The sequence below is a fragment of the Buceros rhinoceros genome, unplaced genomic scaffold (assembly GCF_000710305.1).
Source record: "Buceros rhinoceros silvestris isolate BGI_N320 unplaced genomic scaffold, ASM71030v1 scaffold3123, whole genome shotgun sequence".
NCBI lineage: Eukaryota > Metazoa > Chordata > Aves > Bucerotiformes > Bucerotidae > Buceros > Buceros rhinoceros.
Genome location: NW_010405391.1, coordinates 148907 through 167271, shown reverse-complemented (window position 1 = coordinate 167271; position 18365 = coordinate 148907). Strand labels below are relative to the sequence as shown.

General features: G+C 45.2%; 1 protein-coding gene across 1 annotated transcript in view; it reads left to right on the top strand.

The window, feature by feature from the left end:
- The window catches only part of BRINP1 (bone morphogenetic protein/retinoic acid inducible neural-specific 1), a 56014-nt gene that overhangs the window by 21701 nt on the left and 15948 nt on the right, over positions 1-18365 (top strand). Inside the window, 3 exon segments of the mRNA XM_010133704.1 lie at positions 8274-8464; positions 13488-13657; positions 14894-14999. Coding sequence (XP_010132006.1) covers positions 8274-8464; positions 13488-13657; positions 14894-14999 — 467 coding nt within the window.

Below are 18365 nucleotides of genomic sequence, written 5' to 3'. Positions count from 1 at the left end.
ACACATCCTCTGCATGCAGCATGCCCTTCCACCTGACGGATATTCTCTGGCAGGGAAGGGTATAGAGACCCATTACCTCACTTAACCTGGGCAAAAGCCCCTCAACTGGCCTGCAGCAAAGGACCCCTGATGTAAACTGGTGGCTTTGCCAGCTGGCTGTCTTTAGGCATCACGCTGCTCCCCAGCCCTACATGATGGTGAGTGTCTTCATCAGCTGAGAATGACTCAGGGTCGAGGGAGTGGGTGAGAGGAACAGCTTTCCCACGGCTCCCTTCTCTTGCTGAGCCAGCAAGGTGGTAGCTGTGCCCAGGAGGCTCTGCCAGGACTGGAGGGCACAGCTGGGGGTGGGAAGCAGGAGGGGCTTTACATGTAAACATCACTTTTTTCCCCCTCCTTGTTCGTGTTTTCTTTTCCCTCCTTGTTTTGTTTGTGTTTTCTTTTTCCTCCAGACTCAGTGTATTTGAGCCTTTGCCAAGTGAGTAGCACAACTGACCGGAGGGGGGTGATGGCTCCGATTTCTAACAACAGTTCAAGTTTGGAAACATGGTTGCATGCTGTGTTGGAGAAAATTTTGTGCTTTTTTGAGAAAAAGAGCAATCAAGGCTAAATGTCTGATACTTTCCCAGTATTGACAAAGGCTGTGTTTAAGCTGCTGGTAGTGTGGTAGCCAGGTACTCCAGCCTGTAACATGAGAAATTAAAGCTCAAGTCCACATCTCTCCATTTTTTCAATCTGAGTTAACTGTGAATCATGTGAATCAGTAAAGAGCAAAGCTTGGGGCTGTGGTGTTGCAGGCTGAGGTTGTCAGCTTGCTACAGCTCGAATGAGGGGGGAAAAGCCTGTAGTTCACACACCTGTTTCTTCAGGAAATGAAGCAAATGCAATTTAATTGAATTTCTTGTTCCAAACTGTTACAGCCTTTGGTTCCTGCTATTGTGCTCATATGAGCACTGGTAGGCAGTGAATTTGTACTGTGAATTTTGGGGCAGGGCAGGTCTAGCTTGCTGAGGGCCTCCATGGGGTAAAGAGTGCTCACCATGACTTTGTGGAGGCTTGTCCTCCCCTGGGTGATTTGTTATCTGCTCCATACCTGAAAATCTGTCTTCTGCTTCAAACTTGCCTTCAAAAAATAACAGATTCAAATACTTTCATGTAGTGCTTAGCCATAGGAGGAGGGACTTCATCAAGAGTTTAATCCTCTAACCTACTAGAGTCCAAACAAACACTTCAGTGTGAAAAGGTCTCTTTGTCTCTTTTTTCTCCATACCAGTTGCTACAGCACAAACCCAATTTGGGGCCATTTCCTGTCCATGCCCCATGTGCCTGTACAGCCTTTAGTTAATTGTCTCCTATCCTGTGTCTTAGCTTCCCTTCTGACCTTGTGTTGACCAAGTCTAATTGGCTGATGTATGCCATCAGCTGTCTGGACCAGGATCGTGTGTTGAGCAAAGGAATGGGCAAGAGGAGTATTGGAAGAGGTGTGGAAAAGAGAACCTAAATCATACCAGTCATCCTAGGATTCCTCAAGACTATCTAAAATTCCTTCAACGTCTCAGATGTTTCCATCTATTGCTTCAAATGTATTCTTGACAGCTCCTTGACTTCCCAGGATCTGTTTGATCCTGAATTGTGGGTCGGACTCATAGGAACATAAATCCAGGAGACCATGCTATGAAAAAATATTGGTATCGTTTTATTCATAACCATGGTACAAAAAATGCCTGATTCCTAGAGGAGTTTCTCTAGGCTACCTGAGGTGTTTTAGTGGAGAATTGTTCTGGCTGCACCCCTTGTGATTTTTATCGTAATTCACAGTGAAGGAATGGGTGTCTCTGTACTGTCCATTCCAGTGCTTGGAGCACAGGACCCTGCAGCCTATTAGAATAGCTTCCTCAGTAACTTAATAAACCATGTCTGGTTTAGATAACCTTTTAGGAAGAAAACAGCAACAGAATAGAACATTTCCTATTGTTGATAACATTTGTTAAGCTGCAGCAGTGCTAACAATGCTGGGAGCTCTTGTAGAGGTGTCACTCCAGCTTCCAGCAGCTAGCATCAACCTCTGAGTAAATTGTAGTGGCTTAGAAGAAGCGCCGTCAGCCCAATACTGAAAACAGCTGAAATGGTGTTAACACTAATGGGAACTACTTATAAGCAAGACTCCGGGGTGGACAAGGCTTAAGTAAGCTGGTGTAGGAAAGGGTGTCTAGAGCCTGAGCTGTGTGCTTTTTGCAATGGAACCTGCGCAAAGAACATTACAGGGACAGTTGAGTGGAATAAATGTCCCACAAGCAGTTTGCACCGTAACCGGATGGGTGTGATGAAAGGGGGTTGTAGCAGCTGACTCAGGTGAAATACGAGAATGGATCAATAGATGACGGGTGAAGGTAGCGGGTGAGTTTACCTTGTCTTGAAGTTTAGAAGTTACTATGTGTTATCTGAGGATGCATAAATGTGTAACTCAGAGATGCCCCCGTTCAGTTGAGTGTGGGTACTAGGAGTAACCTACTCTGCCAAGTTTGCTTGTGATTGATTGCAATTTGAAGTCAGAGCTAGCAATCATAGCCACATCCTGGCCATGATCAAACTTAATCATAAGCAAACTCAGTAATGATTAAATTTAATGATCTATCTTTAACTTGTACTTACCTATGCTGAATCACTCTGCTTTGACTCTAGTAATAAATTTGTTCCAGCTTCATTTTTTTTAAAACAAATCAATCTTTTCAGCACCCAACAATTACATGTTCTCTCCTAAGAGACCCATGTGTAGGCCCATCCTAAGAGAGAAGATAAGACTCAGTCATGTCTGTCCAGTTTTCAGTTCAGTGCTGGAACAATTTGTTTACCAAGGCACTTTCAAGGTTGCATGAAACCCATCAAACTTTGAAGTATTTTTTTTTTCTTTTTGCGTCTTGCAAACCATATGTCATTCTGAACTACTATTTACCTCCCTCTCTTTCTACAAAACAACTCTCCAAGTTTTCCACCCTGGAACAATTTAGTATTTTTAAGAAAAACATCAGAGAGATGAGAACAAAACTCTGTTTGTAACAGGAAAATCAACCGGCTGAAATTGCCCAGAAAAGGGGAAGTAGTGGAGGTTTCAGACACCTCAGTCAACACCAAGCACATGGCCAAAGTATAGACCAAGGAAAAAAAAAAACCAACAGAGGATTCTTCCAGTTGTCCTGTGGAGACAGGTGAAGGAGTAAGTAGTCCAACAGTGTTGTTTGATTTCTGCTGTATGGTTTTATTGAATGATCCAAACATAATGGTCTTCTCCTTGGGCTGGTAAATGCCCTTACAGCAATAAAACTGCTGCAGACAGCACAGCATTTATCAATAGATCAATAGTCAATTTATTTGTCTTATTCACCTGCCAGCTGTCATATGGGAGCCTGTCTGCTTGCCTGGTTGTTATGCAAAATGCTGTCAGACTTTCAGCTTAAGTGATTTCTTTTTCATATCTCTCTGGAATTAGGGGTTTGTAATTTTTTTTCTCTCCTATAGCAGAGCTTCATCCTCTAATACGGACCTAGTTTGAATCTATGGGCTGGAGTTTTCCTAAATAGATTAGGGGGGATGTGTGCCAAACCCTCACAGGAAACTAATTCTTGTCGGTCCTTTGAAAAACTCAGCTTTGAAGACTGACTTTTTCATGCTGGCCTAGATAGAGAAGAGGCCAAGCTGCAGAAGAAACTGCTGAAGGAATATTGCACTGCTCAGCCTGGGTCTGTCTGGCATTTTGAGGGCACAGACTAGAAATAAAACATCGCTGACCCCACCTCAATCACAGATACCCCATACGGACTCAGTATCTGGCAGTGAAAGATAAGCATTATAGTGCTGCAGTTCTGATCGTGTCCTGGCCCCATGGCATTGTTTGCAGAGTCAAGGGCTCATAGTAACCTGGAAGAGCGATCACCCTGAGGACCAAAGATAACTATTACTTTGTGCAGTCCATGACTGGGTCAATTAGGCTGAGAAAAGGAAAGACAAAACAAAATTAAACCCCCAAACCGATAGCTCTGTAGGAATATCTGGGAGGATCCTGGAGGACTTTGGGCTAAGTTCCTGATGCTAATGCAGAACTTGCTTTTTTACCTAGGCAAGGCCTAAAATCTGTCTGTTTTGGATCACACTCATTCCAGCAGCTAGTAACGCTTGTCTACATCATACATAGGGGCACCCAAAAACGCCTGTCTTAATGGTTGTGAGGTGCTTGGATGAAAACACGGGGCAGAGTCATGTCTGGGCAGATGCCATTGTATATGCACCAAAATCCAAGAGAGCAAGAAGACTTTAGGAGTTCTCTGACTGGGAATCCTGCTGCCATCAGAGTCCGTGTGTGCAATATGCCAGGTAGGGGACATCAAACAATGTCGCATCTTGCTGTACTGAAGAGGGTGTTGCCTTTGGAAAGGCTCTGTCTGCCCATCCCCTACCGGAGCAGTTGATGGCTTCTGAGCTGTGATCTATAAGAAAAGTTACCCACAAACCAGAAAGGAGCTGGTGCCTCCTCCTTGCCCAGCCCCAAGGAGTGGTGGGGCTGGTCCTGTTTGCTGAGCGTGCACTGCGTGTGGGATGCACTCGCCGCCCTGCGGGCAGTACCTCCAGCAGCTGGAGCTGCTGGGGTGTTCTAGTTAGCACGACAGTTACAGGCTTTGTTCAGTGTCTTCCTGCTCTGCTTTTTTCCCCTTTTTTCAAACAAACTCTGTCTCGGTCATTGTTTAATACATTTCATTTCTTTTTGGTTTCAAGCGCCAGCCCCTGAGGTCTGTACTGAACTTGTTTCTTCACTTGTGTCTTTTGGTTGTCTTGGCTGTTTGAAGATGGGGAATTTAATTTGCTCTGACGGCCTCTCTCTTTCTTCTCTCTCTGGGTAGAGACGCTCACGCCCTTGAACTCTCTTAGGGAGTGCACTGGCGGGGTCTGGGTGATGTACCCGTTCCAGGCTTTTGACTTCTTCTCCTTCAGTATTTTTTTCCCCCTTTTTCTGTTTCCCTGGAGAGGTCATAGTGCTAATGAGCACTGAGACATCCCTGGTGGCTCCCTCTGTCTCTGACATGCATGGCCTTGATGGTGAGCTCATTAACACAAACTCTGAAAGGACACCGTTTTCCTCAGATAGAGCTGTATACAAATGAAGTGTTATCCCCTCACTGTGACGGGGAGGGAGGGCTGAAATATGCTTATCTGCCTCCCCAAGGCAGTACTACGTTCCTCTGTTTCCTCTCGCCTCTCTTGCCCCCTCAGGCATTAGCACTTTCTATCCCTTCTAGCCATTAGAGTAGGCTCCTCAGTGCTTTCACCAGACATTAGAGAGCAGACTCCCCTCCCTGACCCGGCAGGCATTTGCCTGGGTACGCTCCACATTAGCATGGGCTGTCTACGCTGGCGAGACATTAGAGCATAAACAAATGCCTCTCCCCCAACTACTCAGACGTTAGGTCATAGTTTCTCCTTATCCCATCTCTGCATCAGGGATACAGACTCGTTCTCCTCCTTGCTAAGAGGTTTATCATCTTTCCGCAGCCCTTAAAAGCTTCCCCACTGGCAGAAGTTCAGGTCCTGGCTAGGGATTTCCCCCGAGGGTCAGGACGCTCCATACTAATCCTAACCGTATCATGGGGGGGGGCGTCATAATCCTGGTCAAGTCTTTGCAACTTCTTCACCTAGAAAATGAGCAAGCAGCAGTGCAGAATTGTCTTTTATAAAGTGCCTTGAGACCTGTAGAGGCCTCAGCTGTGCTTTCCAGGCAGTGGCATTGAGACTGGTGTCACTGATGGTTCTGAGAAGCAATGATCAGGAAAATGGCAGTGAGAATGATTCCTGAGAGGAACAATTTCAGTGCCCTTTTGCACATGCCATCCATGAATTCAAGGCCTTGGTAGATCCTCCAAAATTTCGCAGATTTGAGGATTCAGTGGTGACAAACAGACAACAGCATGCTTACCTAGCCCTGTGCCCTGGATTCCGTTTTGGCCAATAGCAGCTGCTTCTGCAGAAAATGTAAATGAGTCTAGTATTGAAAGTTAATAGAAAACCTGTTCTTGGAGGTGTTTCTTCACAGACTACAGGAGCTTCATGTTGGAACATGCCATAAGGCTGGAGCTATACTGTTCCCTGCCAATATGCCTTTTTTAAAATCACCTCAATAATTCTAAATGATATCAGTAGCTGTATCCATTAATAAGTCTATTCTCCACAGCTGTACCACGATCTTGGCCTCAGATGCATCTTCCAGCACAGCGCTCCTATGGGTTGCATGGAAGACTGCTAGTATTTAGAGGGTTGCTTTCAATGGAAAATGGTCTGCAAGAGGGCAAGTCATGTTTAAAATGTGTTTGTAGCCATTAATCAGGAAGCTTAACAATACCAGGTCATTTGCTTGACCAACCCCTACCGATCTACAGCACACAAAGAAAGAATAGAGCCAAATACTACATAAAACCTTAAAAAAAAAGTTTGAAAAAATGTCACTAAGTAAACTCAAATAGTTGCAATTCCTTCTAAGTTATGCATTGGCTCATAGGTATTCTATGAGCAGAAGATAAACATCTAAGTTAGTTGCATAAATTATTCATTGTAATGTATTTACTCAGCTTTTCTCATCAGCTATCCACATCCAAGCATTTGGAAAGTATGTGCAGACAACTTTGGAACCAACGGTCTGTTTTCTCCACTCTGGGTATTAAGATCCTGGTGTAAGGAGGTTTTTGGGTTGGGTTTGGGATTTTTTTTGCCTTTTGATGGAGGTTTTTCTAGGAAAGCCCAATGTTTCTGCAGATTTCAAGCTTTGAGACTAATGGCTCTTAGCATGTGGTAAGAGGGGTGTTTTGTTTAGGCGTTTTTACTTTGCTTGTGAAAGTCTAAGGGCTTCAGAGGGGGCATTAGCTCAGGTGTAAGGAGATATTCTGAAGTAAAATGCTGGCACTTTGCTATTTTAATGAATTCAACTGCTGTGAGGCAGCCTGGGGTGTTGTGATGGGGTGTAATCAAAATAAATACATGCATAATTGCATTAAGTAAAATAACCTAACACACATGAAGTAGACTGAGTGTAGAATCAACCCAGGAGGAAAAGATCTGGTTTGTGATCCTGGCTTTGCAACAGGCTCACAGCATCTCCTAAATCTGCCTGCACGTCAGGTTCTCCACCAGCAAAGTGGGATTGTCGGGGCTGGTTGATACGCACAGATAGAATGTGCCGTGTCAGTGCCAGGTATTGTCATTCCTATTATTTAAATTAAATTTTTGTCTTAAACCCGAGTTACAGGAATAAATGAATGAAAAGTGACAGAGAAGCTTGTGGCTTGATTATCTGGGTGGTAGCTTAAGATAGCGCAGGTGCATTGTAGGAGAGCAGTTATAAATAATATCCTTTCCTTTTAAGAAGGCCTTGCTCAAAATTTTTCAAAGGACATTAATAGGATTCTCATCTTTTAGGTTCCTGGCTGGGCGTGTGTTTCAGAGGCCTGATTTTTAGATCACAGCTGTGCAAGGTTTTCTCTAGGCATTTCCCGCTGTACCATTTCAAAATGTAAACCTGCAATAAAGAGCTCCTTTGCAAATGCTAACTTTATTTTCTCCCAGTTGCTATCAGTTTAAGAGAAGGGATTAGGAAATCACTTTGTAGGTTTTAAAAAGAAAGAAAGAAAAACAAACCCTTCATTTTCATCCTGGCCTCTGCTTATATCTGAATTGATCTGTTTAGATGCTTTATCAAACCCATCGTCTTTCGAACTGATCTTTTGCTGTACTCCTGGTCCTGAAAGATTAAGATGTTTGGAGAAAGCGTTTTCTTCAGCCTTGCCTTACAAAAGCATGCCAGGGAAGCCCTGTGGACACCGCAATAAAGCAATGACCAGACTGGTCCAGCTCCACAGTTTTTCTAATTGACCAGCTCTTTTGCTGACAGAAACCAGAATTTGCTGCTTTGTGGAGAGCTGTAAGACCCCAAAGTGTGTGAGGGTGACAGGACCAGCCTGCTTTCTCTGTAGGGAAGTGCAACCTTCTGCCAGGCATCTGTGGAGACTCTGTGGCTACCTCCTCACCAGCCCAGCCCCTGATCCTCAAAGTGTATTGTCATGGTGCAGCAATGTTTTGCTTTTCCTCTTCTCTTCCCCCTTCCTCTCTGTCTAGCCTTGTGGCCTTATGTGTGTATCTATGTGGGGGTGTCCAACTGGATTGTCTTCTTCTCCATCCTCCTTTCCTGGTCGTCCAGACTCAAAGCCTCACCCCTGCTGCATTTCTGTGTTGTCACATAGGGAGTTTGCCCGTTGGAAGGTGAGGAACACAGCCATTGAGCGGAGGGACCTGCTCCACAATCCACTGCCCCTGATGCCTGAGTTTCAGAGGAGCATCCGCCTCCTGGGCAGGAGACCCACCACGCAGCAGTTCATTGATACCATCATCAAAAAGTACGGCACCCACATCCTCATCTCTGCCACCCTGGGAGGTAGGTGGCAATCCGGGCTGTTTCTTACGTGGGTGGTGGTGGTGGGCGAAGGCACTGGACAGCACTGGCAAGCCTTGGCCATGCTGTGTGGAGGCTGCCTGGTAGCACAGAGCCAGGCTGCAGCTCCCTCAACCAAAGCCTGTCTCATCGTCAGAGGGTGTGAAAATCTCCAGAGTGCAAACAGCCTTTGCAAATGAATTCGCAGCACAACACGTGTGAGCTCAGCATCTGCGATAGGGGTGCACCTGGGCTCCTCTGACAACGGCGTGGGTGTACCGCTGTGCGCCAAGATAAACGCGCTTCATTTAGCCGAGGAGCCTGTCTGCCATTCCTGCGCCTCTGTCCTTAGCGTGACACGAGAATGTGTTGATCCCTCTTTTTCAGAAAGAAACGCAGTGCAGGGGGAAAAGCATCCTTTCCTGCTGGAACGGGGGGAATTTTAAAGCGCTCCGGGGAAAGGGAGTTTGAGGGGTTGGGCAGGGAGCCTGTGCGGTTGGGGAACAGCCAGCCAGAAAGTGTTGTGCTGAATGCATGGGTGAGAGCGTGGAGTAGACTTTTGGAAAAAAAAAAAAAAAAACAACAAACTAGTTAAGTAAAAATCACAATGTATATGCAAGGGCAGCAGGGAGGCTTCCATGTGCAAGCAGAACATGTCGGTGATGATGAAAGGCAATTCTGTAGGCCGCGAACCCATGAGCATGCTACGGGTGCTGCACAAACGTTTCAGGTACCGAGTACTGAAAACAAGAGGGGTGAAAATCAGCAGCTCCTCTTCATGTTTGCTGCTGATTTTTTTCTTTTTTTTTTCTGTCTTGTAGTATTTTTCCCATCTTTACCCCCTTGGGGTGTCCATTTAAATGCCCTTCTTTCAAGAAGTATCTGTTAGAGGGGTTCTGCAGTGGTAAAGGGTCTTACCTTTAGCACAGTTTGTTGCTCTTGCTGCTTCTAAAGCACCTGACCTCCAGATTGGCCACATTGCAAAGTTTGTAGTGAACTTTGAGGAATTTCTGGCCGTCTCTCTGTTCCCAGAGCATTCTGCAGACACTGGGATGAGATTGGGATTAGACGAGATGTGTGCGTGATTCACGCACAAATTAGGTGGTAGGTAAATTGGCACGGTTCTGCTGAAGTCAAATGGCCTCTTGTGTGGCAAATGTCCTTCAAAGATCCTCGGGCTGCTCTTCCAGTTCAGGTGCTCAAACCGTCTGCTCCATCAGCAAGAAATGTGAGAGGAAACAGGTTTCCATGCATTGAAGAGTACGAGAGACTGCCTGCATCAGGCCTCAGCGAAGTCTGCTTAAGGATAATCTCCTTTCTATTGAGGAAATCACTTTTCAGGACCATATTTCACAGAGCCCAAGCCAGCCAAGTAAGAATCTGCTGAAGTGTTGAGAGTTATTTTTGTGGGTTTACTTTTCTTTCCACTGACATGCCTTTTCCTTCTTGCTACTCATATCCACAGAAACTCAGAATAAGAAAGACCTTTGATGGTAAAATATATTTTTAATTTTGCCTGGGTGAGGTTGTGAATTATTCACAGGGGCTTGTTTCTTCTCCTGATTTTACAACACAACAATTTTAAAAATGCAGAGGCTTGTAACAAGAACCGGTGTTGGAGAGGAGTGCTAAATGCTCCATCAGCCCAGAGCATGGTGAGTGGTGGTAGGGGAGAAAAGAAGGATTTATCTTGGCAATGGCAGTCCCAGAGAAAATGCAGATGAAGCTGGGCATATATTATGCAAGGAGGACACACTCTAATCACAGCCTGTGGGCTAAACAAGACCACTGGGATATAAAACCAGACGTGTCCTGCCACTCTTGCTCTCCCAAGACCTCACGTCTCCTCAGAAAACTGACAAGAATCCTGCTTTGGATTCCAGTTGTTTGTAACTTAGCCTGATGTTTTATTAGGTTGCAAGCAAGCCATAAACACCCAGGAAATTGTTTTGCTTTTAAATGCCAGCTGTTGCACGGTCCCCAGGAGGCTGGGTGATGGCTCAGGCCAGCCCACCTGAACACAGCAGCTCTTTTCACACCTGCCCACATGAGGAACAGCTCTGGTGCCTTTCAGCCTGCAGAGCAGCCGGGTCCCTCGGCAGCCTAATAAAAACCCCACTCTGCTCCAGTTTAGTTCTGACAAAGGGGTTGGTGAAGGGTCATTTTGAGGGCGTCTGTGCTCCAGGATGGAGCACACAGAGCTGAGAGCCAATTTGCAGGGAAAGCCCTGAAGGAAAGACAACTTTGAACATAACATCCGCTTAATAAACGAGAAATTAAGACTTAATAATGCAGCAAAAGTCTATTAACCTCTCTTGATCTAAGGGTTGCTTTCTCATGCAGCCTCTCCATGGGGATGTTGTGCTTTTCCAGGTCTGCACACGTGTACACAGCACAGGTTTCCAGCAACACTTTCTGCTCAGCACCATGCCCTCTTAGGGACAGTATCTGACTCTCAGGAGAGTGAAATACCTTGGGCTTTACATTCCTGTTTTCTTCCTCCCAGTGGAGGGGTCCAGCACCTCAGGGAGGAAAATTGACAGCTTTGGTGGGGAAATCACTCATCTCCACTGCCCTAGAGCACAGGTTCCTCCTGTCTGATGTCTAGGAGCTGCTCACTGCCTGCTTTGTATTGTCTGGGGACCAAAAGATAATGGTGAATATCCTGGTGATCTGAAACCTTGACGCAGTTCAACCCATGCTTCCTGGTTCCTCTCTGTCCAAGGGATCTCCAGGATCAGCATTCCTCTCTTAAAATGAACTGGTCTGGACTGAAAAGTTCCTCATTTTTGTGCCTTGGCTATTAAAAGAAGGCATGATATTTTTCCAGAAAAAGATGGGTTTTTCACTTGCTGGTGGAATTGAAGGAGAGTTGATACCTGGATCCCACAGGTTCCTCTGAGAATTGCAGCGGAGAAAATTATCCCAGGTCTTCCATTTCCTCTGGCAGCCTCATGAAATGGAATTTCCATCTGCAGCATCTCCATGCAGATAAATACTTCCAGCTTACCTTCCCCCAAGTGTCTTGGCTAACTCCCTTGCAGACATCCTTTCAGTGACAAACGAGTTGCCTTGTGAAAATTCAAAGTTTGACCGTCCTTCAAATCCCCTTGTAAAAACCCCTCGGAGGTGAAACCTGGAAAGGCATTGACAGCGGCCAAGCACACGGTGTGTGGTGGCCACTGTTCCCCACACTAATCACAGTCCTCTTATTGCCTCGTGCTTTGCCGGCTGCTTGTGGTACGCCCCTGTTGTGTCTCATCAGATACAGAGGGGTTAAAACCTCCGGGACAGGAACCATCTTTCTGCTTCTTGTATGAATAGAGCCTGATGTGACAGAGCCTTGATCCCTGCCAAGCTTGTCCTCACACTGCTCAATGCATAATAATGTTAAGGGCGATAAAGGAAAGCAAAGCTGGTTATTTTCCAGGGAGTGTTTTTGGGAGAAGCAACAATGATGATACTGTTATACCACGATTTTAATGGTGGTCAAAGGATAGCGTGTTATTTTTAACAAAATATTAAAGAGAGAAAGTTTTATATGTCAAACTTCTCCACTTAGCTCCCGTGAACCTAATTTAAAGATTTCAGCTGATCAACTCTTTTGATGAGAAATATCTTTTTTCCACCAAAGATTTCCATTTTTCATCTCAAAGCCAAAGGCTCAATCCTCAATGTATCAATCGCTTGAAAAACTGAAATCCAGTAAAAATATTTTGATTTTCAGCCAGAATATTTTTGGGTTGTTTTCAGGCAATTGGCTTCCAAGTAAAAGCTGGAAAATGTCCAGGGAAAGCAAAGGGGAGGGCTTACTGGGGTTTACTATGCGTGTACGCAATAAAAGAAATTATTTGGACAAATCAAGCAACTTCTTAAAAATTCATATTAGCTGAAAAGTGCTTGTTCTCTTCGAAAAAACCGCAAAAATGCTGAAGAGCAAAGTATTTCTTGGCCTAAAAAGTGGTGGTGCCTTTTTTTGACCACGTTGTCATTGCCAGAGGCAATGTATTCATCAAGGGTTCATCTATCAAATCAGCACGAGCACCATTCTTCTTATTAAGAGAGCTATGCCGAAATGGCACATTCCTACCCTAAGTATCTATTCTCTTCATTTATTAAAATCAGAAGTTCAGAAGTTAGGGATGCAGGCTGGAATTTGGCATTTTTACTCCTTCTACAATGCCAGCCTTATCTTAGGAATGGATTTTAATCCGGCTCATATGGCACAAGCTGAACTTTTAGGTAAATGTTACTTTTCAGTTTGCATCCTTTTCATACACCTTTTGTCAGATTCAGGTTCCTGCGAATGTTCAGGATGTTTGGTGCTACCAGGTCTTAACTGCTTCACTCCCAGATTCTCTGTGATTACTGGCCCAGTAATTATTTTGCTCTCTACTTAAATTCACTGAATGAGGCTCTAGGAGAGGTTGTTTTACCCTAACTTTCTTATTTGCTCTTCTTTTGATTGCTCTGTGTTACTCAGCCCCCTGCCCTTACCTTTTCACATGGTCACTGGAAGCTAAAGAGGTACAACTAGCATTTGTTTGTCTTCTGTACCCACCTACATACCTTATGTCCTATCTGCAACATAAATCATCATTTGTTCCCTCTAGAAATCAGGTCAGAGGGAATTGTATGCAACTGGCTTCTCCTCCGGTGAGGTGTGCGTTGTTCCAGAGGCGCTGCCCGCAGAGAGAAGCCTTCCTCAAGTGAGACAAATGGCCTGAATCCTTTCCAACAGTTGTGGTAAAGCTGTGCTGGCTAATAAATATCCAAACCATTATCTGCTCAGTTCAGTGGAGCTGACCGACAGCTGTGGTGGACCTGGCCTTTCTGGCTGAAGAGAGGAAGTCTCATATATACACTGAGGTTCTGGTGCTGGTGAGGAAGGGTGGCTTCATATAAGAGTGCTTTAGTCGGCAGACTTTTATTTCTTTCAGTGTAACATGTGACATCACATGTTCTGTTAAGCTGACCTACATAGCAGCCTCCTGGGCCCTACTGAAATCTTTTCATTCTGCTGCAGGAGAAGAGGCCTTGACCATGTACATGGACAAAAGCCGCCTCGACAGAAAGTCAGGAAACGCTACCCAGAGCGTTGAAGCATTGCACCAGCTTGCTTCCTCCTACTTTGTAGACCGTGATGGCACCATGAGGAGACTCCATGAGATCCAGATCTCTACCGGAGCAATCAAGGTATTACATCTTGCCTTGGCAAGAAAAAGGCAATTGTGTGTCCGTTCCAGTACTGTTGCGATCTGAGGCAGGACTGCGCCAGTCCGGTGTGATGTCTTTTTTGATCACAATTTGTTTTTTGTTCCCAAGCTGATTTCCCAGGGTAAATTGTTCTCTTATGGACCTTACTGAAGAATTTATTTCCCCAGGGCCAGTAATATCTGGAAAGAGGTGGACATTCATTGTGATGGTTAGGTAGGACAGGAGACTGCTGCTATGTGTGGCAGTGACCTCTGGAAGGGAGAGAGGGAACAGATAATCCAGATCAGTGATGGAGGATGGAAGGGAAAAGCAGATCTGTGAAATGGGTCTGTGCAACCCAGAATATTTTCCTCTTGTGGGTGTAAAAGTGCTAAACATCTCTCAGATTAATTTACTACAAGAAAAGGTGAAAAACTCAGTGTGGCACATCTGGAATGAAACGGCCAAGAGAGCTTGGGGGTTGCAGCAGGCAGGAAGGGGAGCTGCTCAGAGCATACAAAACAGGGAGAATGGCTCTGCAGACAAAGGCTGCCTTCTCTGAAAGCAATCGTCCTATGCTGGGGAGGGATTTCATTGTTGCGGAGTTCACTCCAGGGAAGGTGATGTGGATGGAGTTGTCATTGTTAGCCATTTCTGAAAGGTTTCAGCTCTTGTTGTTCTGTGGTGTCTCATGGCTGAGTCTGTTCCCTTCTGGATGGGAAATTGAATTGAGATATTGAGACGGTGACAGCAGATAATGACCCCTTGTGAATTCAGGAAGGGCAGCTCTCCTCCGTGGCTGGAAACCAACAGCAACAGCACTGCATCTGCGCGTCCATCTACCCTCCGCACAAGGATGGCGTGCACATATGTTGTGGGAGCACTAGGCACCATTGTGGGCTCTCAATCCACCTCTGTTATCTTGCTTTCCAATAAGGGAAGCCAGGGAATAATTCCTCTACTGGCTTCTGATGTTCTCCAGTGGAGATCCTCTATGAGAAACATCAATCTGCAGGATCTCATTGCCAAGTGCAGAAAATTCACTCTATTTTTGCAGCTTGTGAGTGTGCCAAACATGAGCTCTGTCTGTCCACTGTGGGACATTTTTTTCCCACTGAGGGAAAGATGCATTTTTGGATTGCATCAGCTGGTGACAAGGGATGATTATATTACGAGGTCTGAACCTGTGATGCTGCAATCAAAGGGAACACTTTCTCTTTTCTGCATCCTCTACAGGTAACAGAAACTCGGACTGGCCCCCTGGGCTGTAACAGCTACGACAATCTGGACTCTGTGAGTTCTGTCCTTCTGCAAAGCACTGAGAGCAAACTCCACCTGCAAGGTAGGGCACAGGAATGAGGGAGATGGTAATACAGGGCATGGAGTGGGGGGATGAAAAGAGAGGGGGAGGCCTTTTTTCTAGTCTTTTCCTCTCCTCTCTTCGCTGTGATCATCTTCTTTGCTGTAAGTTCCCGTAAGCAGGACCAGTGGCTTCCTATGATGCTCAGCACAGCAGAGCCAGGGCTCAACAGGGAGTGAGATAAAGGCTCAAGGAACTGTGAACCGAACCCTGGTGGAGTGTCTGGGTGCCCCCTGGCACCGAGTGGCGATGGATATCTGTGTATTATACACATATGGATATAAACAAATGCGACCTTTTCCATTCTGCCCACGTCTCTTTGTCCCTCCCAAATCGCTGATTTGCAAAAGAGGTTTGCAGCTCAGCTTTCGAGACTCTCTAATGACCATAATCTTTGGGAAAAGTCACAGAGGTTTTATGTGGATGCTAGAAGCCATGGCTTCAGTCCCAGCTGGGGACCTAGTCCAGAAGTCAACAGATAGAGGTCATGACTGAATTAATAAATAAATACGTGCTGGTTAGCAAGAAGTCAACTTCAGCTGAAGGAGGAAATTCACTGGGCATGTAATTTACTCAGGTTATTCCCAAGTTTTTGACAAAATTAGGAAATGTGGGGTTTAATTGCTCATTTGCCCAGATGGTTTTATTTCTGGAATCCTTGTACTTGGACAAATTTTAATTTTTCAGATGAATGGGCTACATTACATCTTCCGCTTTGAGTATAATTTGGCAAGTGCCATTTTAATCTGGGTTTCACAGAAACTGGGTTTCATTTACTGAGTCATGTTGTGGATATATTATCATTGTTTTTATTATTTGCCTTTAAAAATAATAGGCAGGTTGTTTTCACCATTCCAGTGATTATCTAAATCACTGAGTTCTGGTTCTTACCTAATTAACAGTACACAATTTGAGGCTTTTTATATACTGTGATAATGGCTGCTGGTAATGAAAACCCAAGGATGACGCATCAGATAACTAGGCAAACAGCTAAATCAGCAGACAAACTGTAAGTAGGTAAATCAATAGGTCTCTATTGGCTACCTGATCCCAGAATAGAAGAGAAAAAGCAAGATGCCTGGGAGAGGGAAGGAGGTGGAGGAAGAGGGAAAATTGAGAAGAGAGCTGGGGGATGTAAGGTGGATGAGGCTGTGTTTTCTGATGGGAGTAGACAGGACCTCAGGGGTCAACAACCTGTGGGTTTCATGGAGCTTCATGGCATAACTCAGTGCAGAGAGAAGCCAGACCCAAGCCAAGGGAGACAGCAAGGAAGGGAGAAAGGTAAGATCTCTTCCTAATAGAACAAAGTGACCTTTAAAGCTACACCTGAGTGTTTTCCGCCTACTCTGGAGTGTGGTTCTTGGGATAATTACCCAGGATCCTTCCTCTGCTCTGAGAGGCCTCATTAGGAATTAGTCACAGAGCTGCTGGTAATGGATCATGACCAAGTCTCCTCTGATCTGATTAGCAGCGGAGCATGAGCTGCTGACAGAAATCCATGTTACTACCTTTGTGTCACTCTGGCTGCAAGGCTGGCTCAATAAAAGAGCAGCATCTTCGTGTCAGGGAGAATTTCTGTTTCTGAACTTGCTGCTGTGGTTTCAGACGTGCCCTTTAGGAAATGCAATGTCCAGACCCAGAGCTACTACCTTTGTGCCTGCATGTAGGGTTGGGGAAGGTCAACCAGCCTGGAGATTTAGGGGAGGACTCGGATGTGTGGACAGTGCAGGGTGTCTGGTCCTGCACCTGTGGTTACATGGACAGAAAAGCATCACTAATTTATAAACCAGTATCCATGTGGACCCAGCACACATGTGCATCTGTGTCAGGTGCCTGCACTGGGGTATGTGTATAGGCACAGAATGTGAATAGGAAACAGAAAGTTGCCCTTTTCCCCAGGACTACCTGGGGGCAGGTTCCCTGTCCTGTGCATGGGGAGGGCTGTGTGGTGATGCAGCCTCCCCGCATGGGACTGGGGGGATCCTGTGCGGGCCAGGGTCTTAAAGGTGACTACACATATTTGCACTTTGAATCCTCCTCCTGTCCCTGCCACCAGCATGAAACAGTCCCTTCACCTGCCTGCCCCTCCGGTGCGACTGCTGCACGAGCTGCCTGGAAAAGGAGGAAACCAGAGCATGGGAGGGGAAGGTGTTAACAGCTCCACAGCAGTCTGCTGGGAAAAAGGAATTTGTGTTCCCTGGAAAAGTGCCCGAGGCCGAAATTTGAAAAGTGGAATGAAAAAAAAAGCACTATTTTTAAAAGTTTCAGGAAATTAAAATTCCAGAGATGCATCCTCTTGGACAGTGTGACAGGATATGTCAATAGTGCAACATGGCACTGTTTCAACAAGGTAAAATCCTTCTGTGCTATTCTCAACACTGTGACATTAAACAGGAAATATTAGCTAGTTTGTTACGTCAAATACGGCAACAGAATATTAAAATTTACATTCCAATTAATATTAAAGTCTTTGCCAGGGTGGGCAGAGCAGTAATGACAATACAAAACATTTCAGCTTTTCAGTGAAACAAAATGAGCAAGTATGAAAAATACATTTAGACCTTTCCCTGTCAAAAGTGCTTTAGGAGTCAACATGCTCTCAGAAAATGCTTCAATGAAACTGCATTTTCAACAGAGAACTCTTCTGTGGAAAATGTTTCAAATAGCTCTAATTTAGAGCTGGGGAAATTTGCCTCTTTTAATGCAGGAAGCCTTTTATATACAGTCCAAAGCCAAACATCTCTAATAGTTTTTCTACGTGAATTAAGGACATGTTCCCTCATCAGTTACTTCATATTCTGCCTGTAGTTATCTAAGACAATGCTACACCAAGTCTGTGCTGCTCTTAATTTCTCTTAAAGAGGAACTTTATGTTTTACAGTGTGGCAGAATTCCTGCTTCTGATCACTGTAACCTTCACAACTAAGATATTCTCCCTAACACTCATCACCAGCAAACTTACCTTCTGCATCTGTTATCAGCTACTGAGGCTGCTGTGAAGGGTGAGCCCGTTCCTTGTGCACCCTGGCTTGGACTGAGGTGTTCAGCCCATGAAAACAATCCAGTACCTCAGTCTTTAAGACTAGATTGTCTCTCTGCTTGGCTGCTGACATGAGGTTGCTTTAAAAGGAGGCAACAATGGAAGATTAAAAAACTTTTTATTTTTTAATGTTTACAATATTCAAAGACATTTTTTAGACAGCAAAACAGCATCTTGGGATGTTTTATTAAGGTCACGCCTGGCAGCAGGGCTTTCCCAGCTAGCGTGGCCAGCTGCAAGCTGCTCTGTGGAGCTGGTGTGCTGTTACAGTCCTTGGGACTACCGCTTGTCTGCTTTCAGGGTGGCAA